The following is a 27200-nucleotide window of genomic DNA, read 5'->3' as shown; positions in this document are numbered from 1 at the left end:
ACTCTACTGCGATTGGGTGTTTCACATATATACATACACAGCTTTTTTTGTTTGTTCTTTATTATTCTTTTTTTTAGTAGGTTATATAGAGATTTTTTATTTTTATTTTTTTGAAATTTTTGCCAATTAACATGATGGAAAATTCAAATTGGAAATTGTTTAACAAAAAAGTTTAAAAGGTTGTATCTAATATTGCACAAATCGTATTTGTGTTCCATATCGATACAACAAAAATAAATATTGGTTGTGAATTCGAGTTTTAAAGCTCGAATTCACAACTAGTTGTTTTGGTTGTGAATTCAAACTTTTTAATTTAAATTCACGACTAATTGAATTCACAACCAAAATAAATTCTGGTTTTGAATTCGAGTTTTAAAGCTTAAATTCACAACTAGTTGTTTTAGTTGTGAATTCTAGAATTGCTAGTGTTAGTTGTGAATTCGAGTTTTAAATCTCGAATTCACAACCAACTCTATTGCTAGTTGTAAATTCACAACTAATGTTTTTAGTTGTGAATTCAAACTTTAAAACTCAAATTCACAACTATTTGAATTTACAACCAAAATAAATTATGATTGTGAATTCACTCGACTGGTTGTGAATTAACAACAAAAAAATTCTGATTGTGAATTCCACTTGGTTGTGAAACGTGGAATTTTTTTAAAGAGTAGTGTTTGAAGGGGTAAAATGGTAAGTGTGGGTATTCTTTTAAGTTTTTATCTTAGTGGCTAATTTTTAATTTTACTAAAGGAAAGTGGGTATTTTCAAAATCCACTCTAAATTTATTAAGATAATTATGAAAGACTACGAGATTCGAAAAATAATTAATTCAATATCAGTTCATGCTTTAAAACCAAGGTAAATAATTAATTCAATATCAGTTCATGCTTTAAAACCAAGGTTAATATATACTCCTTTCGTCGTGATAAATGTTTTTTAAAACTAAGGTTAATATATACTCCTTCCGTCTTTTTAAAATCAAAGTTAATATATACTTCTTCCGTCATAATAAAATTTTCTAGGAATGCGTAATATTAGAATATGAAAAAAAATTACATTCCAAAAACAAAAGGTAGAAATTTTATCATAGACTGAGAGTCTGAGATAGTATATTTTATGTGACTTTATTTTATATAAATTAACATGTAAATAAAGAAATTTAAAAATCGCACTACGATGACCTCGAATTCAAAATATATGATCTTAAATATTAGCTAACGTGTAAGGTGGGGTGGACTACCACTAAATAATGCAGCATCTTGATTACACATACATAAATTTATTCGTTTTCTAATAATATGATTAGGAATACACTAAAAAAATAAAAAATGATTAGGAATAAGTAATGGAGCAATTATTTATTGACAACTGGACTGAGTGATAATAAAGAGATAATTATAGTCATTTCAAAAGGTAGCACTAGCATAAAGAGAGTATTGGACAAGTTGCTATCGTAGCATCACATTCCTGCCTTTATTTTTCTAGGCAGTGCATAAATTAAAAGGAATTAGTATTGTCAAATATTCGAATTAAATAAATTAGTATCAAGTAAATTGGCAAATATATATAAGTACTAATTTGATTATTCTAACTTTAGATTCAGATTTCAAGATGATGGTTTTTTTCGTTTATTTCCTTTTTAATATTGCTTTTTTTTGTCTTCTGAATGTAGTCACTTTTGAGCTACATCTACATATGTTTTTAGCTCGATCGATTTTATTTTCTTTTTTGTTGATTATGATGGGCATTGTCATTTTTGGGCAGTGTCGTGTTTGAGATATTAGTTGATGATTATTTATAGGTTTGGGGTTTGCTTAAGAGCAAAATTTTGAAGTAGCCAAAATGAAGCATAAAACACAATTTATGACCACTAATTGAAAAAACGTAAATTTTGGCCTTTTTTAACGATTTCGGATGTTTTTACCTTAATTAGGCGGACCGGTAGGATTAGGCACACGGGTCGCGTGCCGGGTCGGGTTAGACACGTACTATTAGTACCAAGATTTTACTTGGTTTTATTTTGGATTTCCATTAGCACTTATGGCACTAATCCAAAATAAAACCAAGTAAAATGGTCTTTTTGGCACTTATGGCACTAATAGTGCCATAAGTGTCATACAGCACAAATACAAAAACAACAACAATAGAATGAAGAAATCACAATGTGAAGAAAATGAAGCACATGAAACAAACAAACAAACAAAAAACAAACAAAATCTCGTATCAAAACTCGCCGGATCACTGCAAATTCGTCGAAAACGGCTAGAGAGAGAGACGAGAATCGTCTCTCTTCGTCGACGGAGCGAGAGAGAGAGAGAGGAAGATAGGAGAATCACGCGTACGATGGCTATGAAATTGGAATCAGTGTGAGAGAGGAGGAGAATCGGCTCTTCATCGACAGCAGTGAGAGAGAGAGGGTTGGACTGGATCTGACGGGTGGCTGGGATGGGCTGGGTCATGCAAGTAAAAATGGTATAATAGGCATACCGCTAATTAATGAACAGATTTTAAAGATTAGAATTAATGAACAGATTTTAAAGATTAGGGGCCAAAATTTGATTTTCGTTCTTCATTATGGTCAACCGAATAGATTATTTCTTTGCCTAATCCCTCATCCTTCGAGTCGGTTGTTTTTTAAAAAAAAGTAATTAGCAAATCTATTTATTTTTCTTCCAAATAAAACGTGACTCGCGCTACATATCAAACTTTATTTAGACGCAAGCATTTGGATCAGAATCAAGACAAGTAATTTTCTTTATAATTACTCGACAATGAAATTTTGTGAGTGCGAGTGGTTCATATTTTAATTCATTCTTTAAATGCATTGAGGGTAGTAGTTATAAAATTCTCCCAACGTGACACATGATTAGATACATCATTCTATAAGCTCACACGAATATATATATATATATATATATATATATATATATATAGGCTAAAGTTCAATGAAGAAGGCCTAAATGTAAGAAAGAAGAGAGAAGTAATCTAATCCGTTGATCTTATCTAATCTAACGGACGTGATTTATTCATACCATGTTCAACGGATTTTTTCGTTGAACATATGGGGGGTCGAAACCCAGAACCCCCAAAAATATTGTATATGTTCACGAATGTTCAACGAAAAAATCCGTTGAACATGGCGTGAATAAATTATGTCCGTTAGATTAGATAAGATCAATGAATGAGATTACTTCTCTCTTCTTTCTTACATTTAGGCCTTTTTCATTGAACCTAATCCTATATATATATATATATATATATATATATATATATATATATATATAAATGATCCAATATGATGAGAGATGAAAATAAATTTGAAGCTTAATTTTATGAATACTAATGACATTTAATCTGTGTCAATATTTTATGTAATACTTTTTATTCTGATACCTCATACTTCCTCCGTTCACAGAAGAACTTTCTATTTTTCCTTTTTGGGACGTCCACAAAAGAATTTCCTACCTATTTTTGGACTATACCCCACCACTTATAATCCTCTTACTTTTCACTTTTCACTTTTCACAACTCCCAATATTAATGAAACAATAGGGCCGAATGACCCTATTCAACATACAACATCAAATTTTGTCCACCATTTGAAAAAACATAAATTTGGCCATTTTTTGTATGTCATGACTATTCTACCATTCTCTCTTTCTCATCTCCCTCTCTCCAGCGGCTCCTCTCTCTTTCTCATCTCCATTTCTCTCTCTCTCCAGCGGCTGCGCGGCAGCAGCGCCGAGCTTGGAGAATTCGTCGGAGCTCTCGCGGCGGTGGTGGAGGAGATCCTCCCTCTCCCTCTCTCTCCAGCGGCTGCCGCTCTCTCCTCTCTCTTTCTCATCTCCCTCTCTCTCTCTCCAGCGCGCCGCCTGGGCAGAATTCGTCGGAGTAGAGGATGAGGCGGTGGCGGCAGATCTGATCTGATCTGATGAGGCGGCGGCGGTGGATCTGATCTGATCGTTGCGCCGCCTCCTCCATCGGCAGATCTGATCTCTGCCTCCTTCGATTTCAGCCATGGCAGATCTGATCTGATCTGTGTGCTGCACGTATGGCAAAGTGTCATAAGTGCACACTTCCCCCTAGGGTTTAGATATTCTATTTAGGGTTTAGATTATCCATTTGAGGTTTAGATGTTCCATTTAGGGTTTAGATTATTCATTTAGGGTTTAAATGATGTTGTTGTTTCTATATTTGTGCTGCACGTATGACACTTATGACACTATTAGTGCCATAAGTGCCCAAAATGATTATTTTACTTGGTTTTATTTTGGATTTCTGTTGGCACTTATGGCACTAATAGTGCCATAAGTGCCAACGGAAATCCAAAATAAAACCAAAGTAAAATCTGCCTAACCCGACCCAGCACGCGACCCGCGTGTCTGATCCTATCCGGTCCGCCTCATTAAGGGTAAAAACGTCCAAATCAATAAAAATGGCCAAAATTTGTGTTTTTTCAATGTGTGGCCATAAATTGTGTTTTATGCTTCATTTTGGCTACTTCAAAATTTTACTCAATACTAATTATAACACATTTTCACCACTCTCAATATACTCAACTACCTTTTATCCACTCTCAATACACTCAACAATATTTTTTCTTAAAACTCGTGACACTCTCTCCTAGGAAGTTCTTTCATGGACGGAGGGAGTATTTTTTTATCTAAAAATTATATGGATTATTTTTCTATTTAAAATTTTATAAATTTGTGATTTGCATGTAATTTGTGGATTTAATTATTTTGATAATAATTTAACTATGATATATTTAAAAAATGTAAAAAGTTCCCATTTAAGCTATCTATCACCGATGCTTAAAAAAAACTAAGTACTTTATAAATAATGAATGATACATTGTCACATTGATGCTGCGTGTCAGCGTGTGTGTGTGTATATTTAAGTTGATTAATTGGAGGAACATATGATGAGAATAGAGGAAATGTGTCGCCTGTCGAATTATGTGGACATAAAGCGTTAATAAAAAGTAATTGCAGGCCAACAACATTTAAAATATGTGAACTTCAAATGCATATAGTTGCTCAACATTAAATAAATAAATAAATAAATAAAAAACAATATAAATATTTTTTTTTGTTAAATCGAATATACGGACGTACGGTGATCCTTTTAATCTTGTTTCATGGTCTTCATAAGCCTTCAAAAGTTTATCTTTTTTTTTTGTGATTTAATTAACACTAATATAGTTATGCTTTGTTGTGTTTCTTTTGGGCCTTTAGGCTTTAATCCCACTTATCTTTACGTTTTTAATTATATAAGTTTTTCAGCTTCTCTTCATGTACCCCTGTCGTTAATGGTATTGTTATAATTGTGTACAAATTTTTTCTTGAGATGAATTTTGTAAAAGTTTAATGCATTAATAAAATATTTGATATATTATTTGGAAATAACATTACAATTTTTTTTTACAAGTTGGGCTCATTTTTTATCGAGATTACAAATATATTTTCAAGTTTGTCTGGTTTTTGAGATTGGGTCACTTGGACCGATCTGATCCAAGTCCATTGGTAGATATTAGCCTTCCTATAAAATGGTGTTCATTTGGGGTATCCAGGAGCCCAAGTTATAAATTGTCGGTCGAAATAAAATTAAATGGAATGATTCTACTCTTACTTAGATTTAGTCCTCATTTTATTCAATATAATCTCTTATTTAAAAATAATAATAGTAATAATATGGAGTAATAGATTTGAACATTTATCTCCATTGCCCCCGCAACAGAGACAAGAATAAAGAAAAAGAAAAATAAGAGTCCACATTAACGGTACAATAAAAGCAAGTTTTTGATTCAATGGTAGAATTTTCATCAAAATAAGTGTTTAAGTTCAGCTTTAAGTTTTAATTTTAAATAGAGATGAACAATAGTGTGTTAAAATAGTCCTGCCTCTGATTAAATTAGTTTTATTGTTGGGATTTTATGGCTTTTTAATCATTGCGTCGCATCATCATCACCAAAATTCAAGAGACAGAATTGGAATGTTAGCTATCTCCTTCCTTCTTGTTCTCTTCTCTCTTCTCTCTGCGTTTATGAGTGAATGACAGAAGTTGTGCTTGTATCTTCACTTCACCTCTTGATCCAAGTGTAATGTGAACAAGCTCAGTGTTAGTATGTCTTCTTCGTCCGATTGTTGCTATCTCTGCGCGGTTAGTCGAAGTGAGGTTGAGGATAAACTTGGCAGTAGAGTTGTCGGAGAATGACTGCTCTTTAGTTTGAAAGAGACCAAGATTTGAGCTGAGAAGCTGTTGCGACTCCGTTGTTTCTGAACCACCATTGTTGTAGGTAGCTGTGTTGTCACGCTGTTGCTGCTGCCGCATCGTCTCTGGCCAGTGTTGTTGCTCCATCTCCGTGCACCCACCTTGATGCCCCCTATTTTCTCTGTCTCTCTGTGTTTTATTCCCTTCAATATCTGCACATATTAACTTCTTTTATTTGATATTTTCTGTATACATGAGCTTAAAGATTGAAATCAAAGAGCACGTCTAGTTTAAACGATGACAGTGCTAATGTATATTTGATCTACATAAAACCCTGTATATAATTGCAAACATGTATTAAAAAATAGGGGTGGAATTAAAAGTACCCACCCCCATAATATGTCTATGAAAATACCCACCCCCATATTATGAAAATACCCACCCCTTACTAGGGGGTGGGTATTTTCATAGACATATTATGGAAGTGGGTATTTTAATATATTAAGTCTAAAGCAAATAAACTCCAACGCGTGAAAACGATGAATCGGCGATGAGGCAATACCATGACAATCTAATTTCTTTGTTGTGAAACCAAGGACAATGACTGTCGCTTCAAAAATTTGTAGTGTTGATTTTTGATTTGATATATTATAATGTTAGAACCAACCACTTATCCACCGTGGGCAAACATAATGTGTCCAACACTGATGTGACAATTTTAATTAGAGTAAGATATACTCTAATTAAAATTGTTACATCAGTGGTGGACACATTATGCTTGCCTACGATGGATAGGTGATCATTTTTATATATAATGAGTCATTTCCTGGAAAATCCAGCAAGAAACTTACCATGAGAAGGGCTCTGATGAGAATCCGCCATCCACCGAAAACAAGGATGAAATCGAGAAAGTGCTTGACTTGATGAGAAATCATTTATTAAAATTAAATTTTGGGGCTATAGGTAAAATTAATAAATTTGTTGATTTTTTTAAATAGAAAGTTATAAAGACCTCTATATTTTACCTAGATTATTTACACATTCATTATCAATGTATAAAATATCGATTAAATTCGACTTTATGATCAACTAGTTAATGATAGTTATTCCACTAGCTATACACCATTCTTGAGGCGTAAGATTCAAATTAAAAAATATTATAACCGTTGTATATTTTATTTGCTAAAAATTAACAAACTCTCGTTAATTGTTAGAAAAAGATAAATAAAATAAAAGGGTTAATTGCTAACAATTAACAAATTCTGGTTCAATTTTGATTTTGACACGTTATATAAATTATTGTAATATTAACATAGTTTTTCATTTGGAGCAAAATAAACACGTTCAATTTCTTTTACGATGATTGAAAAAATAACGTGACATGATTTTTTCGCACTAACAAAAAGTTTGGGCGTGCAGTAATCACATATAACTCATTTAAACAAATGTACAATTATTACAATAGTTTATAAATATGCAAAAAATGAACATCAAAATTTGCGAATTTCTTAGAATTGGATCATAGTATTTATTTTGGAGAACATGTTTCAATACAAACCACTTCATCAATCCCTCAATTTTTTTTTACCTCTTTTGTCATATTAATCCGTCTTCCAAAACTTTACCTTTTTCTATTTTTAATAAAATCATTTCACATAATCCTATAAAACTCAATCCATTATTTTACCTTAATAACTTTAATAGTGCAATAAAAATAAGATTCTTATTCTACAAATAACATGCTCATTCATTTTATTAACACCGAATGTTATTTTAAAAATGCTAAAAAATTGAGGCACATAGCAAGTATATCAACAGTCATTGACGGATCCATCTTGGAGCATGAGGGTGTAGATGCATCCCTCCAAAAAAAAAAATTAGTAGTATTACAATTTATACATAAATTATTTCAAATTTAGTTTTTGCATTTTCAATTGAAAATATAACTTCAAAGAAAAATATATAAGTTCAATTCAAAAATAAATTTTAAAATTTAAAATTAAATAATGTTATTTATCGCACCTCTAATTTAAAAATCTTGAATATGCTGCTGTTAACTGTTATTAAAAAAATTGGTTCTAAATAGTTTCGTGTTCGCAACTCTAAAATTGGGGACTTATTTTCATTTTTTAGGTGGAAAGCCAGAAAAATATCAACAGTTTTTTTTTTTTTTTTGGAATTGAATTGAATTGAAAAATATCAACAGTTAGAAAACGTAAGCAACAAACAAACAATTCACTATTTCAGTGTTTTCTTACCCGAAAAGCCAGAAAAGTAACCGTGCTGTTTATTTTCTTTTATTTGAGTAAAATAGAAAGATAAACCTCAGTTAAAAAACGGAAAGAGCAGCAATTTCACCCCGCGCCGCAGAATCTCCGGTTCTTATTTAGGGGTCGAGAATCTTCATCAGAATCTCAACAAGCACAATAAAATCGCTGCAGAAGATGACCGGACCCGGCCTCTTCTCCGACTTCGGCAACAAAGCTAAAGGTGATTCTCTCTCTCTATCTCTGTCTCTCTCTCTCATGTACATCATGTGCTGAGACATGTACTATGTGTTGCAGAAATTTTGTTTAAGGACTACAGCGATGATCAGAAGCTCATCATTTCTAGCCAGAGTGATACTGGATTGGTAAGCTGCGGAAGGCAAATATTTTTGTTGTGTTTCTCGTTTGTAATCGAGTGCTCTGTTTTCGGTAATCTCTTTCATGATTAGTTTTTTTAGTGATATTCACCTAAATATTTGTTTGCTATGAACGACTAAATGTGAATTTTGAACGAATTCATTGAGTTCCGAGTTCTATTCTAGAGCTCCCTTGCTCTGGCTCTGAATAGATTATATTTTACTGTAAATCTTCTTCACTTGTTATTCATAAGGTATGTATGCATAATAGCTTTCCTTTGTGTTGCTATACTGCTTATGGTTCTGATCAAGCATTCATGAAATTATCACTAAATTTTCTCGAATTTGGAATTGGAGACATTTGGTTTGCTGCAAGTTTAATAATTTAGCTAACAATCCGTGTGTAAACTTGTGCACTTGAGCATTTGTTAATGATTTGTTTGATAAGTTAATAAGCCATAGCAATTGATGGACATCTGAACTTTGAAGTAATTATGGTTGTAGCTGTTAGTTGACTGGTGTTGTAACAATAAGAAATCAAATGTGGAACTTCATGACTTAGAATTGGAATCTGGTTTATCATATATATAAAAATCACTGGCATATAGTCTGTTCAACTCGTATCAAGTTTTCAATCTTCTCTGAGTAGCTGGCTCACATTGGATAGTATAGGATGATGTTACTATATGACAGGAATGAAATAATTCCAATTGAATATGAGTTATTTTCTTTTGTGATTAAATTCTGATGTGCATTTAATCTGATCTTTATCATAAATTTCAACACTAACGAAATGGGATAATCCTATTTGCTTACTTGTGTTGTTGAACAAATTCCAAACACTGAAAATTTTTGGAGAAACAAACTGCTTGAGAGCAAATGGTGTTAATGAACCTTGCAGTATAGCTTTATTTGATGATATGCCTCTCTATATGGTATTTTCTACTTTCTACACTCTGAAGCTCTATTGCTTTTCTTTACTGCTTTTTCTATGCAAACCTAAGAAGATATTTATTATAGTAGTTTTGTTTTGATAATTTTTGCTTTTGTATGTCATTTCTTAACTTGACATCAATTTCCAGGCCATAGGTTCGACTCTTGCGAAAAAGGGTGGGCTGTCCAGTGGAGATGTGGCTGCAAAATTCGCATTTAGAAATGGTGCAGTTGATGTGAAGTTTGACACTGAATCAAATGTATTTTCCTTTCTGCATACCCACGTTAGTTGCTTGACTTATTATTTCCTTTTATAAAGTAGGCATTGATTTTGATATAATCTCGTGTATGTAGATATCAACAACCCTTGTTTTGGCCGATATCTTGCCATCATGTAGGACCATTGCTTCATGCAAATTTCCAGATTATAATTCTGGCAAGGTACTAATGCTATGAAAAACTATGACAACATGTGGATTAACCATCTTTTTATTTGCTAATGGTTGGGCTGCTATAACCATTTTCATATGTTTCTTTTCGAAGTGTTGATAATCTTTTGGGTTTCGCAGATTGAAGTTCAATATTTGCACGATCATGCAAGTTTAACTACAGCTGTTGGTCTCAGCAAGTCTCCTGCTATTGATGTTTCAGCTACTATAGGTACCCCTAGTGTTGCCTTTGGTACAGAAGCAAGTTATATGGTTTCTTCTGGAAATTTTGCAAAGTACAACACCGGATTCAGCTTGAAGACACCCAATGCTGTTGTGTCTGCTATTCTGTAAGCTTTGCAACCTAATGTTGTTAAGGTCATTTGCTTTAACTGAAATTGGAATTCTAATGTCAATCAAGATATTTATTTGGAAACTTCTGAAAACTGATAGCACATTTCTGAAAGAAAAAGGACTTTTAAACAAGAAGGACAACAATGTTTTGGTTAGTACATTTTAGCCAGTTATTTTTATGGAGATGAATTGTTTATTGGAAGAGATGCAGCATATTAAGATTTTGTTATGTAGACACTTGACACTATAGATTTTTCGATGTGTTTTCAACATTTCTTTAGGAACAAATCAGTTCAGCTGTATTTTGGTTTAATATTGATAACATTTTAGTGTAGCAGAAGTTGGTTTGAGTTATTAGCTAACAAAAATTGGGTATTTGAGGCTTAGTCTTCTACGATCTGGTCATTTGCCGTACCTAGCTTTGTATTTTCGAATCATCAGTGCCAAGCTTTCGTATGTTTGTGCTTGTGTTGCTGTTGCACCTTTAGTTGGTCTTAATTTATGCAAGTGATGAAGGATCCAGCTTCACATCTGGGATTACTATCTTATAAATGTCTGCTTAATGGCACATCTCTTGTTGCTTGCTACTTCTAGGTTTGACAAAGGCGATGCAGTAAGGGTATCGTACTTGCACTATCTGGACCAGCTGAACAAAGGGGCTGCCGTGGGTGAGATTGCAAGAAAGTTCTCTACGAACGAGAACACATTAACAGTAGGATGCTCTTATGCAGTCGATCCACACACAACAGTGAAGGCGAAGCTCAACAACCACGGTCATCTTGCTGCGCTCGCCCAGCATGAACTGAAACCCAAATCTGTCCTCACCATTTCTGGCAGTTTCGACACCCTAGCCATGGAAAAGACACCCAGGTTCGGCTTGACGCTCTCTCTCAAGCCCTAAACAGTATATCTTGTAGGTCTACTGATGCAAGAACACCCCAGCAAAACCTTAGTTTTTATATAGTTAAATTTCAATTTTGGAACTCAATTCTTTCCTGTACATTATTCAGACAAATATATTGAATTGTTGATATATATAATACAAGTGTATATCTCCATCTCCATCGCTATCTCAAATATTCAAACACTCAAATCTACATAACAATGACAATAAATGCAAAAAATTGAAGTGTTTTTATGCAGAGGCATAGAGCTGAGGTGTGAAGGAAAACCACCTGAATCCACAGCTCCATTTCTCAGGCAAAGAAGGGCACTTAGGCAGCCAATGCCAGGTTCTTCTAGAAACTTTGTAGTATAATATCTCAGGCCATGTGTAGCAGCACACACAAATTAAACCTTGATGCCAGAAACAGTAGACATGCTCATAGTTGTGGTAGCAAACAGAGAGAAATTTCCTGCACACCATTTCTGGCATTGTTTCCACCTCCATCCACATCTCCCCATCTCCCCCCAGCTCCCACAGCTTCATGCTCCTTGAGATCCCGCTTGCCCCGACCCCGCCCACCAGGTAGAGCTTCCGGTCCCCGTCCCCGGCCAGCCGTGCGAACACGAGCCCCTCGGGGAGGTCGATGGGCGGCGTCTCCCACTTGCCGCTCTCCACGCGGAAGCTCAGAATGAGGAAAGGCTCGGGTGTCGTGAAGAGCATCCCTCCGTCGTGGAGGACGCCCTTCTGGTGGTGGTTCTCGTTGAGGGGCGGGTCGGGGCTGGGGAAACGCTGCCATGAAGCGGCGGCGGAGTCGTAGACGAGGGCGTGGCGGGACGATCCGGTGGTGGAGAGCATGAAGAGCTTGTAGGTGTTGGCGGCGGAGGGTACCAAGGTGGGGAGGTCGTAGGCGAAGGGGCAGGCGGGGAACTTGAGGCGGCGGAGGGAGCGGCTGAGGAGGTTGCAGACGACGAAGCAGGAGGAGGAGGGGACGGAGTAGCAGAGGAGGCCGTGGGAGGAGGCGACGAGGTGGGAGGAGGGCATAGGGGGGAAGGAGAGGGGGATGGAGCACCAGGTGTTGAGGGCGGTGTTGAAGATGGGGCAGGTGTGGTGGAAGTGAGGGTGGGAGAGGAGGAGGAAGGAGGAGAAGGGCGGCGGGGACTGCGGGAGGGAGTGGCGGGAGATGAAGTAGGGGGTGAAGGGGAGGGACTTGAAGTGTTTGCAGGTTGATCGGAGGCCCAGGAAGGCCTTCAGAGGGAGGAAGGAGAGGACGTGTTCGAGTAGGTGATCGGGCAGCTTGCTCCATATGCGAGGATCCATGGCAATCAATCTAGAGAGAGAGAGAGAGACAAGACTGGACTTGTAAGGGATTGATGAAAACCATGTGATAGGTATGAAAACTGGGGAGATTTGGTTGACTAGCAGGTAGAGAGAGATGGTTATTTTTCACCTCATCACTCTACATTAGTATTAATAGTATTTGTAAATACTGTTGCCTTTAATGATTGAAATAATTACGCATCCACCAACATAATTACTTCAAGCTCTATTAATTTCAGTTTTTCTTTGGAAATGCAAGAGATTTTTTTTTTTTTAATGGAAATGCAAGAGAATTGTGTTAATGTGTTTTTCAATTTTATGATGCATTACGTATGATACCACCAAAAAAAATCAAATTATCTGTCATTTATTTGTTCGTTTATTATAAAAATATATGTCTCATACACCAAACGTTCATATAAAAAGCATTGAACCACCATTTAATAAATAAAAAAAAAACCATTCATCCAAGCAAAACATTTATAGAAAAAAATAAGGGATAAAGCAAGAAGATAAGTCCAAAATCCGAATTTACCTGCTTGCAAGAAGATTGCTTGAACTGGAAGAATTTTGTGGAGATGTCAACTAGTAGATTTTATATTTATCCAAATTCAATAAAAGTTTTCTATTGAGTTTCCAAACAAAATTGATAATAATTGAGTTGTATTGATTCTGTTGGTGGAGCGTAATTATTCAACAATATAAGGCTTTATTATGTTACAAATTATTAAGGTAAAGGGGGTAAATAAAAAAGTAAAAAACTACAATTCAATTAAAACAAAGAATCGTTATCAAAGTACTTGATTTAAGGAGTTGTTTCTCCTATTCACATGGTATCACCACAACAGCGTTACGCAACGAGTAATGGGATATAATTCTAATTAATTATATTAAGAGTTTTTATTCTGTGATTATCTACAAGTAGATTAAAAATAATACTAATAATTAGGAGTTCAGAATTAAGATTAATATATTGGAAGGCGTGGTCATACTCATACAAATACAACCAGTCAACCATGACATTTTTGACGTTTGCACAATTAATAGTTGCAACTTGGATATGTATTGATTATTATCAAATGTATCCCTCTGCTTAGTGGCTATATATCATATTCATCAAAAACAGAAAATTAGTATTTATTTATTTCTACTTCTATTAATTTGAAGCACGTAACATAAATTGTGTTTTTAGTATTTTTACATCTACCTGGCTAGTGTATTGGCAGTTGACTTAGAATTGATTTGAATATTTGCTACTATCTTAAAAACATGGAGTGCACGTAATAATTTAGGAAAAATATCACTTTATATTTCAAATTATTTTACGCTATCAATTATATTTGTAATTTTCGGAAGTATTATTTTTAAATCATAAATTAACAATTTTGTATCAATTGTACAGTTTCTATATTTTTTCATTTCGAAAAGATAACTTATTTCACTAGATTCCACATTGTGTTTAGATTTTTTTTAACTTAATACTCCTTCCGTCACCTAAATAACTTCGTACGAGGGATAGACACGGACTTTAAAACGAAAAGGTAAAAGATGAAAAATAAGAGTAAACGAAGTATTGTGAATGACGAAAAAGTGAAAAGTAGTGATAAATGAGATATTATTAGTTGTGAGTATAGTTCAAAAATAGAAAAAACAAATTATTTTTGGAAATTTGCAAAAAAAAAAAAAAAAAAAGTTAGAAAGTAATTTTGGGGGAGTAACGTATATTGCGTTGTTAAATTTATTGAAGAGAGCTTTTCTTATTGTGAATGATTGAGAGTGGCAATAGTTTCCGTTTCGCGTGCGCGTGGGGAAAACATTTTTGTTTTCGGTTTTGACATTGCCAATGCGGTGACAGAAAACTCCTATAAATTATGTCGTCGTGTCCAACCTATTTCCTCATTTGAATTTGTTATCTTTTCATTTTCTCCAAATTAAATAGAGTAACTTATATGGCCAAAAAAAAAAACGCCATGTTATGCCTTACTAATTGAAAAGAAAATTCACTTTAACTTTTACAAAGAAAAATGTTAAAATATAATGTAAGTTAAAGAAATAATTTCAAATACAACGTAGTATCCAACCAGCTACGTCAAATTTTCAAAGCTTAAAAAATAAATGAATAACATCGATAATTCGTGATTAAGAAAATATTTTCGATAATCTAAAATATAATTGATTGTGTGAAGATATAAATTGATTGTGCGAAACTAGTTTGATGTTTAAAATAATATGTAATTAGTAATTTATATCATTGACAAGTAATACATATCGACAAATTAAATAAAATATATATAATTTTTAGTTATTCTACTAGGAAGAACGTCCGAGGACCGAGACTGTGAAATGTGAAAAATATGGAGGAAGTAAGCAAACTTATTATTTTTTGGTGTACACAGCTGACTTTAGTGCGTAAAATAACGGACTTTTTTCTCTTCTGTTATATTCATTCATATTCCAAGGGAAAATGTCAAGTTTTGATTTATCCAAACATTAAAATTCAGAGACAGTGACATTTTTTTGTGAAATATAACAATTATATATTAATTTTTATTAATATTAAATATTAATTATTCTAGCGTTAAATATTAATTATGACATATAATAGTGGGAATTAGTATCTCATGTGAAAGTTTAAGCAAAAACATGACAATCGCGATAATAAGGGAAATATATAGTATATTGTACAATATAAAAGATGAGTGTTTTATCTTTAGATTTACTCTTTCTTTTCAATTTTTCTCATAAAATTTTCTTTTTCTTATTTTATTTTATTTTATTTTTCTAAAAATCTTTAACTTCAATTCATGAAAAAATATTTAGTATGAATGTTAAATTAAAAATTATGAGAAAATCTTTCATTCGATATAAATATTATTAAATAAATATTTGAAATAAATAAGTTATGATTTCTTAAAGTGTTAAAATTATTTTTGTTCGCTATCATTTATCTCTAATGTTGAACATTATACTCTTTTTTCATTTTTTTTTATTTTTTTTTGTTGGTGAAAAAACAAATATATGTTAATTATTTTCCTTTCAAAAAAGTTTACATGATTGTTTAATTATAATTATTTTAAATTTAAATATTTTTAATTTATAGTAATTTTAATGCAATTAAGGAGAAGAAATTTTGTATTAATTTTAATATGAATTGGTAAAAAATAATTAGTGATATATATCTTAGAATTTAAAATGTTATATAGATTTATTTAGCTATGTATACGATTTATTTATTTAAATAGTTGTTATGTTTTCCCTTTATGTTATTTACATTTTTTCTGATTTTTTTAATTAATATTGGGATATTTAAATATAAACTTTTAATAATAATACAATCTGAATTTGTTTGAGAGTCCAAAATTGGACAGCCATTAATTTTGTTATATTGGCGGTTTCGTGTTATTTGCTCAAACTGAGATTGACTTAAATTATTTGCTTTACAATTTATAAATTTAACTATTCTTGTCCGTGTGCAATTATTATTATACAATACTCGTTAAATTTAGTATTATATTCATAAGTTGATAATATTGTTATTATAAATTAAATACTAATATTTATATTAATATAATTTTTTACCATCAATTAATCTAACTTATAAATAATGATATTATGATCCGTATATCGTACGTGTGTAGTCTAATTGAAAATTTGAAATTATCTGTGAAAATAAGTTGTGATTTTCTTATTTTCCTTTTGGGGCCCAAATCTAAGAAACTACGTGGCAATCACAACAAGGAAAAAGTGGCATATAATGATCTCTACAGTGGTATAGAAACAACAACTGTTATAGTGGATGCACTATATATACAACTGTTATAGTGGATGCACTATATATATATAGAGATGATATAGGGGAGGATTACGATATAAACATTTTTTAACATATAAAATAAAAATCAATTAAAATGTACTCCCTCCGTCCGCCAAGATTATGGCAAATTGCTTGGGCACGACATTTAATAAAAATTGATGATGATTTTGATGTAGTGGAGGAAGGGTCCCACCACTTTATGAGATGTGTGGTTGAGATTGAATTTAGGGTGGATTTTTTGTAAATAAAGAGTGTTTGTAAGGATAAAATATAAAAGTAAATGGTGGGACCATTGCCATAAAAGGAAAGTGACATAATCTTGGCGGACGCCCGATATAGTAATTGTGCCATAATCTTGGCGGACGGAGGGAGTATGAATTTTATGTAGAACGAGTATGAATGTTCTGTGTAGATGTTTGAATTGCGAAAAATAAAATTTTCGCTACCTTTGGAATTCGAACTCATGACCATGAATTCATCCAATAAGGTGATGAATCAACCTTAAGAGATGTTTTTATTTTAGTCCATCCATATTGATGAGGGATGAGAACCTTACCAGCGCAGTCATAGGGGAAGAGTTTATTTATGCCTATATCTATAAATTTTAGATTGTGTTAACTGCGCAGGTACGTAAGCTAACCTCCCAGACCAAAGCCTGAAGGAGCGAAGCCTGCACAGACGGTTCGGCAGCGCTGCTACATTGAGGGACCACTAGAGAAGTAAAAGAAGTCCGCGCAGACGGTTCGGCAGCACAACCACGATTGAAGGACAACTAGAGAGGCGAGCGAAGTCTGAGTGGTCATGTTTAGGGGTGTAAATTCGGGTTGCGGGTATCGGGTATACCCTCACCCGTCCCGATACCCGCGCGGGTATCGGGTACCCGATACCCGCAAAATCAGCACAGAGGGTCGGGTGAGGGTATTGATCTCTCAAAAAATGCAGGTATCGGGTACCCGCGGGTACCCCGACGGATACCCGCATACCCGCACAATTACTTAAATTTCCAATTTAAATTTTTATATTTATGATTTATGAATTAATTTAATTTTATGAAAAGGAAAATCATACCGGAAGGAAGTGGGAAGCCATAGTATTTCTTAAAATAAATTACACTCCTAATTATGATTATTATAGATTTGATATAAAGGCGCAATAATGTAATTAACTATAAGATAGTCAATAATTTATAGTATATAACTTAAATCTTGTCTTACTAGTGTAAATATAATTGCGTTAGTTCGACAGAGAGAGAGTCACGTAACCACAATTAAGATAGAAAGGATATTTTCAAAAAATAAAATAAAATGAGGGACAAAATACCCGCGGGTAAAGAGGGTACCCGCACATTGCGGGACAAAAAATACCTTCCAACGGGACAAAATACCCGCAAAATTATACACAATTAAGAACTTGCGGGAAATTGAGGGTACCCTCATACCCGCAGTGGATACCCGCTAGCGGGTATTCGGGTACCCGCGGCATGCAGGAGGGTCGGGTGAGGGTGGGGTTTTCGGGCAATTTTGTCCCGCGGGTACCCGAATTTACAACCCTAGTCATGTTCATCAGCGCAGAACAAAGAAAGACAATTAAATAGGCAAGTAATCCTTCGAGGTTATCAGAGATGGTTGGATGGAACAAAGAGCAAGACAAATGCTTCTGGTTCTGATGTAGAAGAAACCAAAGAATTTGCAGAATGAATACTTAAAATAGGTGACGGTACAGCCGGACAAAGTTTTGGTGATGGAGAATCCTGTTGTGGCATTATCAGAAGATATCCTTATACGCGATGCAACAAATCTTATTGCAACTATAGAGGAAAACACATTCAATGACGTCATGAATAATGCATTTGATCCAGAAATGTTTAAGAATAGAGCTATCTTGGCCCCACCAATGAGATAGTTGATATGATCAATGATTACGTCATGTCTCTAATGTCTACCAATGAAAGGAATGAACAGGTATTCTTGGTTGAATATATCAATACAATCAAGTGTTCAGAATTGCCGAGTCATGAAATTAAATTGAAAGAGGGATGCATAATCATGCTTCTCAGAAATATTGATCCATCTAATGAGCTTTGCAATGACACTAGGCTAATAGTAACTCAGCTTGGGGAACGCGTAATTGAAGGCAAACTCATTTTCAGAAAAAAAAAAATGCGAGCAAGAAGTTTCCCATAGCTAGAATGATTGAGTCCATCAGATTTCACTAAATTTTCAATTCGGTTTCACCGAAGGCAATTTCTTGTTAATGTTTGTTCTGTTATGACAATAAATAAAAGTCAGGGACAATCTCTTTCAAATGTAGGATTATACCTACCGAAACCAGTTTTTAGTCATGGGCAACTCTACGTGGCAATCTCAAGAGTCACTAGAAAAAGAGGTCTAAAGATTTTAGTATATCATGAGAGTGGCCATACGCAAGACACAACAACTAACGTGGTGTATGATGAAATTTTTGATAGATTATGAGGTAATTGCAAAATTAATATTTTATTCAATCTTTAAAAGTTTTAAGTCATTAACGATATTATTTAAAATATTTTTTTCTTATTTTTTGCTTGACTGATTTGATATGTGTTAATTGATACTGCAGAGGTTGGTACAACATTTGATACTGGAGTGAGAAGAAGCAAAAGAACTAGGATGAGACCACTGGAGTAGTGGAAATGAGAGAGATTCTTAGACGAACGAGTTGAAGATAGTGAGTATTTTTTTCTTTAAATATCTCAGTCTTTTGCTGGAATTTAATATTTGATATCTTCATATGTGATAGGCCTAATTTATGACTTCAAATCACGTTTCAAATAATTATTGCAACTTCTCTTTTACTAATATTTTTTGGATCAAAACTCTGCTTACATAGACATTTAGTTTAGAATAGATCGATTTCAAATAAATATTACATCTTTTACTTTAAAGCAAATTCATATCAAGCAATGCTTAATTTTAGTGAAAAAAATCATCAAATAAAAAATGTATTGAATAATTACAAATATTTATGTATTAATATATTCCCATCGATTTTCGACGGGTTACCGACTAGTATATACTATAAAGAAGCATTTGTGTGAAAATAAATTTTGGTTCCATTTAATCGAGATCAATGGAATATGATGGAAGGACAAAGAGCCCTTTTGAACAACTAGTTATAATAGAAAAGCTTTATATTTTGAAATTAATTCATTAAGTTGTTTAAAATCCATGAACATTCCAGTGAAATTCCTTCAGTGGTAACTCAAAAATCGCGTAACTCAGTGCTCACGCCTAAACCCCTCACACTACAATACCCCTACATTCACTCCTAAACCCCTTTTGCAGCAACTACAGTAGAATTTTTGTAAAGCAAACAACTCATGCCTCACACACTATCAATTCTTTTGGTTATAAAATGTATTCTACAATACCTCTCCATTAACGATAGTCGCAGCAACGAGCCAACGACAAAGAAAGATCATGGGCGATAAGGTATAGTAGACAATGATGCGTCGTATTGTTTACGTAGTTGTGATAATGCATAGTGAGAGCTGATAAATCTCATTATCGTAGCCGATTTGCCTGATGATTGGAAATCTGAATTTGCAATTCTAACAGAGATATTGTAGGTGTTTTTATTTATAGGAAGTGAAATTGTATATAGTGATTAGGAATAGAGCTGACAAAATGGGCCGAAAGTGGCCCGGCCCGCCTGTAGTTTTGACTGGGCTGGGCTAGGATTTTTTAGGCCCAAAAAAAACTGGGCCTATTTGGCCAGACCCATGCAGCCCGTTGGGTCACACGGCCCGTGGGCCAAAAAGCCTGTCGGGCTTTTGGGCCAAATTGGCCCGGCCGGTTAGTTTATAGAAAATAGGCATGTTTTTCCAATATAGTAACTAAAATAAGTCTAATAAGTACTCCCTCCGCCCCACGAATCTTGACACGTATTCCTTTTTGGGCCGTCCCACGAATCTTGACACATTTCCAAATAAGGTAATAATTACTATCTTTTCTCTCCTACTAATCACTATTATTATAGCAACAAAAACTGTAACTAAACAGTATAATTGTAGCACATAAACAGCAAGCAGAGTATCGTATCCACAGGGACTATTATGACGAATCACCTTAAGTAATCCTAACTAAACCCTAGTAATATTCAGGCAATCACAAATAAGAATGAAGTAGATAACTTAAATCAAAACAAACCAAATAAAATATGATAGAAAACTCAATTAATAAAAGACAACTGATCCTAGGACAGTAAATTCATTAACTAAATCTATGCAATTAATCTATTAATCCTATGTACCAATTTAATCCAGTTATGATAAGAGATCACTTAATTAATCAATTACTCTCGTTAGAGCAGCAACGATCGTAGATTAGTAAATTATCTATCTCCGTTAGGTCTCAAGAAAATCTACTAACTCTCAATAGCTCCTAAGAATAGCTCCCTATGATCCACCTATCTCCGCTAGGTCTCAAGGTTAAAATCATATCATACATTCCTGAATCCGCTAAACAGTTATCTCTGCTAGGTCTCAAACCGAATAGCTAAACATGCAAACTATTAATCAGATAATTCACAAGAAATTAAGCACCAGGAATTATGAATCATAAACTGGAAGACACAAAGCTATTAACAAATAAATCACATAAATTCAATCAACTATTTACAAATCCTAGAATCAGCTAAACGAAACTAGCCAGACATCGCAAAAGAAAACATAAACATAATAAATAAGAAAGCAATTGTAAAAACTAAATTATATAAAACCGAAAGTAGAACGATTGTAGCAGCTTGAATCTTCAATCTTGTGGAAATCCAATCCAAGCAGTAAATACTGGAAAGAAATAAATTCTAAAGCTATGAATTTAAAAAAAAAATTGGGAACTAAAAAGGAACCCTAGATAGGTCAAAAGAGGACCTATATATAGGCACAGAGGATAAATACAGTATAGAGCTCGAAAATACTGATAAAATCCGAAAATCCTGCAAAATCCCGAAAATTCGGAAATTTCCGTCGGGCACTATTCACTGCTGCGCGCGACTTTCTTGTTTCGGCCATATCTTTCTCGTCCGAACTCGGATTTGCAAACCGTTTGCGCCTACGAACTCGTATCGAGACGAACTACAACTTTCATTAAGATCAACAGTCCAAATTCGAACTCCATATTTCTGTAAAATTCATCAAAGTACGAGCAAGTAACATATTTCACAATATAAAGCAATTTAAGCACAAAACAATCATCAAACACTCAATTTCCTATAAAATTAACATTATAAGAACATTAAAAACCATGGAAACATGAGTGTTATCAACTCCCCCAAACTTAAGCCATTGTTCGTCCTCGAATAATGAGAAGAACACAATCGATAACACGAATGGGTAAGAAATTTAGCTCATCGATGCCTCCGAATAATAAAGAATAATTAAATTCTCAAATCCTCAATAATCAAGCACAAAATTCACCAATAAACACAACCTATAGCAAAATCAACCTTGACATTCCAAACAATTGAATCTCACAAGGTATGTGTATCACTCAACTCTCAATTTGATGGAATATATAGGACGTGTATGCTCTCATCGAATTCAACGCAATGCAGATCTCTTACCATAGGCTTGCCAATCGTCTACAATCTCCATCGCTAAAAGTGTGCCAGGACTAAGATCAAAAAGGTCTTTTTCTTCGAATTATAATGTAGGGACATTGGTTAAGGTAGGGAAATATAGGCTAAGTGACTCAAATAGATCAAGAACACCAACCTTATAGCTTCACAAATCAAGTATGGAATAAATTCCATCTTCCTCCCAACTATGCCACCATAATCAACAAAACTCAAAGGATTTAATCATCACAAAACAGAACTAAACACTCTTTTATGCTCTCCATAAACACTCGACTTTATATTTTTTCATTTTCTTTTTTTCTTTTTTTTTTCAACGATTTTTTTTTTCTTTTCTTTTCTTTCCACAACTTTTCTAAAGCTTATAAGAGTAAATAGTAGCACAATATCATCCCTTCTTTTTCACAACCCACTTTGAACAATCACCACATAAAGATCCCCATATACTACATCACCCCCTATCATCCAGCTAAAGAATAAAAGCTAAATAGGCTCAAAGTAGATAACAAAGGATAATTTTTTTTTTCGAGAACAGTGTTTGGGAAAAAAATGTGGCTAACAAAAGATGGCCTAAAATCATCTCCTAATCCTGGGCACAGCAGCAACCTCGACACAGAAACCATGACAAGTTCTAGAAGATCACCACATGCATGACAAAACTCACAACAAAGAATAAACTGTGTATGATAAACAGTTATGGCTCAAAATCTCACATGTTTATTCAAAGTCTAAAAGTCAATGTTAAAATCACTCTAAAATTATGCAAATTAGTTCCAATTATGCTCAAATCATCAAAGAAAATCAAATTCAATTTTTTTTTCAGAAATCATCATTGGCATCTCACCAAAAATCTAATGGAGCTAACAATCACACACCACCAACCAAGCAGGATAAAACAATAAAGCCAACAAAAAGATAAAAGTGATACACATATCTACTCTCACCCCCCTCTCCCAAACTTATTATAGAACATAAGTTCGAAAATAAGTTTGGAGGGATGATGATATGTGTGTCACTACTCACAGAAAAACATGCTCCATGGTGGTAGTATGAACAAAGCGCGAGTTCCCTCATCTTCCAAGCTCAACACTGCACTAAAACCCCAAACAAAACAACAAAACAAAAAGAAACAAAACGAAACTAAAAGAAAGAAAAACAAAATAAAAACGGTTGGGTTACCTCCCAACAAGTGCTTAATTTAACGTCTAGAGCTCGACGATACCTCAAAAACTCATGGAGGTCGGAAACAGCACTCTAACCATTGGAAAGATTTTCTACTCTTGGGTGCCCTCTCCACAAAAATACTTCTCTTGGCTCGGACATCCTCCACAAGCATTGCCCCCTTCTCATTCTTGTTCCGAAAAATCCAGAATTTCACTTTCTTCTTCTTGGGGGTATGGGTTTTCAAAGACCCCCCCATCATGCTCCAAAAACAAACACATCTCAAAATTCAGAACTTTTTTTGGCTTTTGAGTTTTTTTCTTAGCTTCATACTTGGGCAGCTCATTCTTCTCAACCTCTTCATCCTCCGAATTTGCTAGAAAACTGTCAGCTAAATTAATCACTTCATTCTGGGGAACCTCCTTCGGTGGAGGTTTCTTGAAAATCACAGTTTCCCCATAGGCTCCCAATGTCATCGTCCCCCTTTGCATATCTAGCTTTGCTCCACATGTGGCAAGGAAAGGTCTCCCTAACAGCAAAGACATCTTTGGATCCTCCAGAATATCCAACACTACAAAGTCGACTGGGAAGAAAAAATCACTCACCTTCACAAGCACATCTTCCACAACTCCTAGAGGTTTACAGCAAGACTTATCAATACGCTGAATTGTCTTGTTGGTTGGCTTCAAATCCCCCAGCTGCAACTTCCTATAAACTTTGAGAGGCATGACATTTATGCTTGCTCCGGTGTCACACATTACTTTCTCAAACAATGACTTTCCAATCTTCACAGGAATATTGAAGTTGCCCGGATCTTCTCTCTTTTGAGGCAACTGATACTCCTTCACTGCGAGCACCTCCTCAAATTCATTGAATGCACTCTTCTTTTCCATCACAGCCTTCACAATTTGCACCTTATTTGGCTTGTTTCTCAAGATCTCCACGGAAGGAATATTCACAGCCAACTTCTTAAATGTCTCCAAAAATTTGGAGCTTTGCTCATCTAATCTTGGCCTCGGGAATGGAAGAGGGAGAGAAACAGAAATACCTTCATCCTCAACTGAACTATCAACCATCCGAATGGAATGACATTGCTGATTTTGCTGAGGCTGTTGATGTTGGCTCTTCGGATTGAACTGAGTGTTGCTAGGAAATTGGCCTGGCTTGTGCTGCGCAGCTGCTTGGTTGGCCATCTGACCAACTTGAGTCTCCAATATCTGCACTTGCTTGGACAGTGCTGAAAAATTATTTCCAATTTGACCCACTTGAGACTCCAAATTGGTCATCCTTGTATTAACAGTTGTCTTCATACTAGACACCTCTGTTAAAACCTGTTGCATCATATCCTCAAGCGATCCCTTCTTTGGCTCATTTATAACTCCTCCACTAGACACAGAAAACCCAGGTGGAGGCTGCACAGCATTGTTGGGATTTGAATAGGAAAAATTTGGATGATTCCTATTATTGGGATGATACGGTGGATTTCCGCCCTGATGTCCCTGATAGTTTGGTCTATTGAATTGGTACTGCTGCTGGACATAATTAGTATCTTCAAACTGTGACACATCAGATAAACTCGGCTACTGAGGAATTTTAGCTAGCAATGCTTTTCTCTCCAACTCATACTGCTTTTGAAGAGCTTCATATTTCTCCTTAAAATCATCTCTCTCCTCATTCACAGCTGCAATTCTTCTCGTAGAATTTCTGTCATTCGGCCATTGATAACTATTGGAGGCCATCTCTTCTATCACACGATAAGCCTCCCTTGTATTTCTATGGAAAAGACATCCACCTGCAGTAGCATCCACCATACTTTTTGTTAGACCAGTCAAACCATTATAAAAGTGAATGATTTGTTGATCCTCCGTGAAACCATGTTGTGGACAGTTCCTGAGCAGCTCACGAAATCTTTCCCAGGCATCATGAATGGTCTCATCTCCTAGCTGGGAAAAGTGAGAAATCTCTGCAATGATTTTCTGAGCTTTAGAAGCAAGAAAGTATTTTGCCAGGAAAGCTCTACACAAATCCTCCCATCCAGTAATAGCACCTCTGTCCAAACTCTTGAACCACTCCTTCGCTCTGTCCCTGAGAGAGAATCCAAACATCTTCATTCTGATGGCATCTGGTGGCACTCCATTCTGCTTAATAGTGTCGCAGATATCTAGAAACTGAGTAATGTGAGCTTGCGGGTTTTCGGAAGCCATTCCACTAAACTGTTCAGCTTGCACCATGTTTATCAATCCCGGCTTCAGCTCGAACGTGGTAGCTTGCACAGTTGGTCCCCATCTGCCTCCTTGAAATTGATCAACCCGAGGCTGATACATGTGATTCAGTGGTGGCTCTGGTGGAGGAGCCCGGTTGCGCTTGCTCTCCTCTTTCTCTTCATCTAGCTGCCTCTGAAGGTCTGTCACTGTTCGCATAAGGGTTTCAAGATCCATGTTATTCTGTTGCTCTGCCATTGCTTGCTTCTTCTTTTCGCGGTTGTCTCTTTTATGCTGCTTTTCGATTTCCAAATTCAAAGGTACAAGATGTTCATTTCCTTTGGATCTCGTGATCATACACTCCTGAGACAACAAACAAAAATCAGAAACAGAAATTAAAAACTAAATATAAAATAAAATAAAAACTTATAACGCCTGAAATAATGCTTAAGTCTAGTCACAAATATTAAAGTAAATTCTAAATAGTCCCCGGCAACGGCGCCAAAAAGTTGATCACTATTATTATAGCAATAAAAACTGCAACTAAACAGTATAATTGTAGCACATAAACCGCAAGCAGAGTATCGTATCCACATGGACTATTATGACGAATCACCTTAAGTAATCCTAACTAAACCCTAGTAATATTCAGGCAATCACAAATAAGAATGAAGTAGATAACTTAAATCAAAACAAACCAAATAAAATAGGATAGAAAACTCAATTAATAAAAGACAACTGATCCTAGGACAGTAAATTCATTAACTAAATCTATGCAATTAATCTATTAATCCTATGTACCAATTTAATCCAGTTATGATGAGAGATCACTTAATTAATCAATTACTCTCGCTAGAACAGCAACGATCGTAGATTAGTAAATTATCTATCTCCGTTAGGTCTCAAAAAAATCTACTAACTCCCAATAGCTCCTAAGAATAGCTCCCTATGATCCACCTATCTCCGCTAGGTCTCAAGGTTAAAATCATATCATACATTCCTGAATCCGCTAAACAGTTATCTCCGCTAGGTCTCAAACCGAATAGCTAAACATGCAAACTATTGATCAGATAATTCACAAGAAATTAAGCACCAGGAATTATGAATCATAAACTAGAAGGCACAAAGCTATTAACAAATAAATCACATAAATTCAATCAACTATTTACAAACCCTAGAATCAGCTAAACGAAACTAGCCAGACATCGCAAAAAAAAAAAACATAAACATAATAAATAAGAAAGCAATTGTAAAAACTAAATTATATAAAACCGAAAGTAGAACGATTGTAGCAGCTTGAATCTTCAATCTTGTGGAAATCCAATCCAAGCAGTAAATACTGGAAAGAAATAAATTCTAAAGCTATGAATTTAAAAAAGGGTTAAGGTGCAGATAGGCCCCTCAAGTGGAGGCTCTTAGAGTGTTTCAGTCCCCTTACTAACTGTGTGTGCAAATTGGCCCCCGAACTAAAAAAAACGGTGCAGATCGGCCCCTCTGACTTAACACCGTTATGGGCCGTTAGTCAAGAGGGCGATCTGCACCGTTTTTTCAGAGTTCAGGGGCTAATCTGCACCTTTTAACTATTTAATTAATTCATCTCTCTCGCTCAAAATTTGATCGTCGTTGTCGCTGATTCAAGCTCCGGCGAGGCCGGCGG

The 27200-nt window shown here is 34.8% G+C and overlaps 2 protein-coding genes and 1 non-coding gene across 4 annotated transcripts; 2 read left to right on the top strand and 1 right to left on the bottom strand.

Annotated features, from left to right (window-relative positions):
- The first annotated feature begins 8390 nt into the window (after positions 1-8390).
- Positions 8391-11615, top strand: LOC131010701 (mitochondrial outer membrane protein porin 2-like). Of its 2 annotated transcripts, none has more exons than XM_057938363.1 (6): positions 8391-8703; positions 8778-8845; positions 9919-10029; positions 10124-10210; positions 10339-10547; positions 11146-11615. In XM_057938363.1, the coding sequence occupies exons 1-6, from the start codon at positions 8658-8660 to the stop codon at positions 11450-11452; spliced, it is 828 nt and encodes a 275-aa protein (XP_057794346.1). In that variant the 5' UTR covers positions 8391-8657; the 3' UTR covers positions 11453-11615. The 2 variants fall into 2 exon arrangements, with proteins under 2 accessions (XP_057794346.1, XP_057794345.1); XM_057938362.1 differs by having other exon boundaries at positions 8488-8703; positions 9919-10053.
- On the bottom strand, positions 11505-12974 carry LOC131010693 (F-box/kelch-repeat protein At5g43190). The gene has a single exon (XM_057938357.1). It carries the CDS (start codon positions 12752-12754, stop codon positions 11687-11689), a length of 1068 nt encoding a protein of 355 aa, XP_057794340.1. The 5' UTR covers positions 12755-12974; the 3' UTR covers positions 11505-11686.
- A 12237-nt stretch (positions 12975-25211) lies between these two features.
- On the top strand, positions 25212-25318 carry LOC131013795 (small nucleolar RNA R71). Its single transcript, XR_009097875.1, has one exon. It is a non-coding gene; the product is annotated as a small nucleolar RNA R71 (small nucleolar RNA).
- Positions 25319-27200: the final 1882 nt, after the last annotated feature.

This window comes from Salvia miltiorrhiza, chromosome 2 (assembly GCF_028751815.1).
Source record: "Salvia miltiorrhiza cultivar Shanhuang (shh) chromosome 2, IMPLAD_Smil_shh, whole genome shotgun sequence".
Lineage (NCBI taxonomy): Eukaryota > Viridiplantae > Streptophyta > Magnoliopsida > Lamiales > Lamiaceae > Salvia > Salvia miltiorrhiza.
The sequence above is the reverse complement of the archived record's forward strand: the minus strand, read 5'-3'. Positions and strand labels throughout refer to the sequence as shown.

Bases quoted from the DNA above. Each gene is read 5' to 3' on its own strand.
- LOC131010693 (XM_057938357.1), bottom strand. From the start codon at position 12,754: ATGGATCCTCGCATATGGAGCAAGCTGCCCGATCACCTACTCGAACAC.
- LOC131010701 (XM_057938362.1), top strand. From the start codon at position 8,658: ATGACCGGACCCGGCCTCTTCTCCGACTTCGGCAACAAAGCTAAAG. The intron at 8,704-8,777 runs GTGATTCTCTCT...TATGTGTTGCAG, and splicing joins CTTCGGCAACAAAGCTAAAG to AAATTTTGTTTAAGGACTAC. The intron at 8,846-9,918 runs GTAAGCTGCGGA...ATCAATTTCCAG, and splicing joins GCCAGAGTGATACTGGATTG to GCCATAGGTTCGACTCTTGC.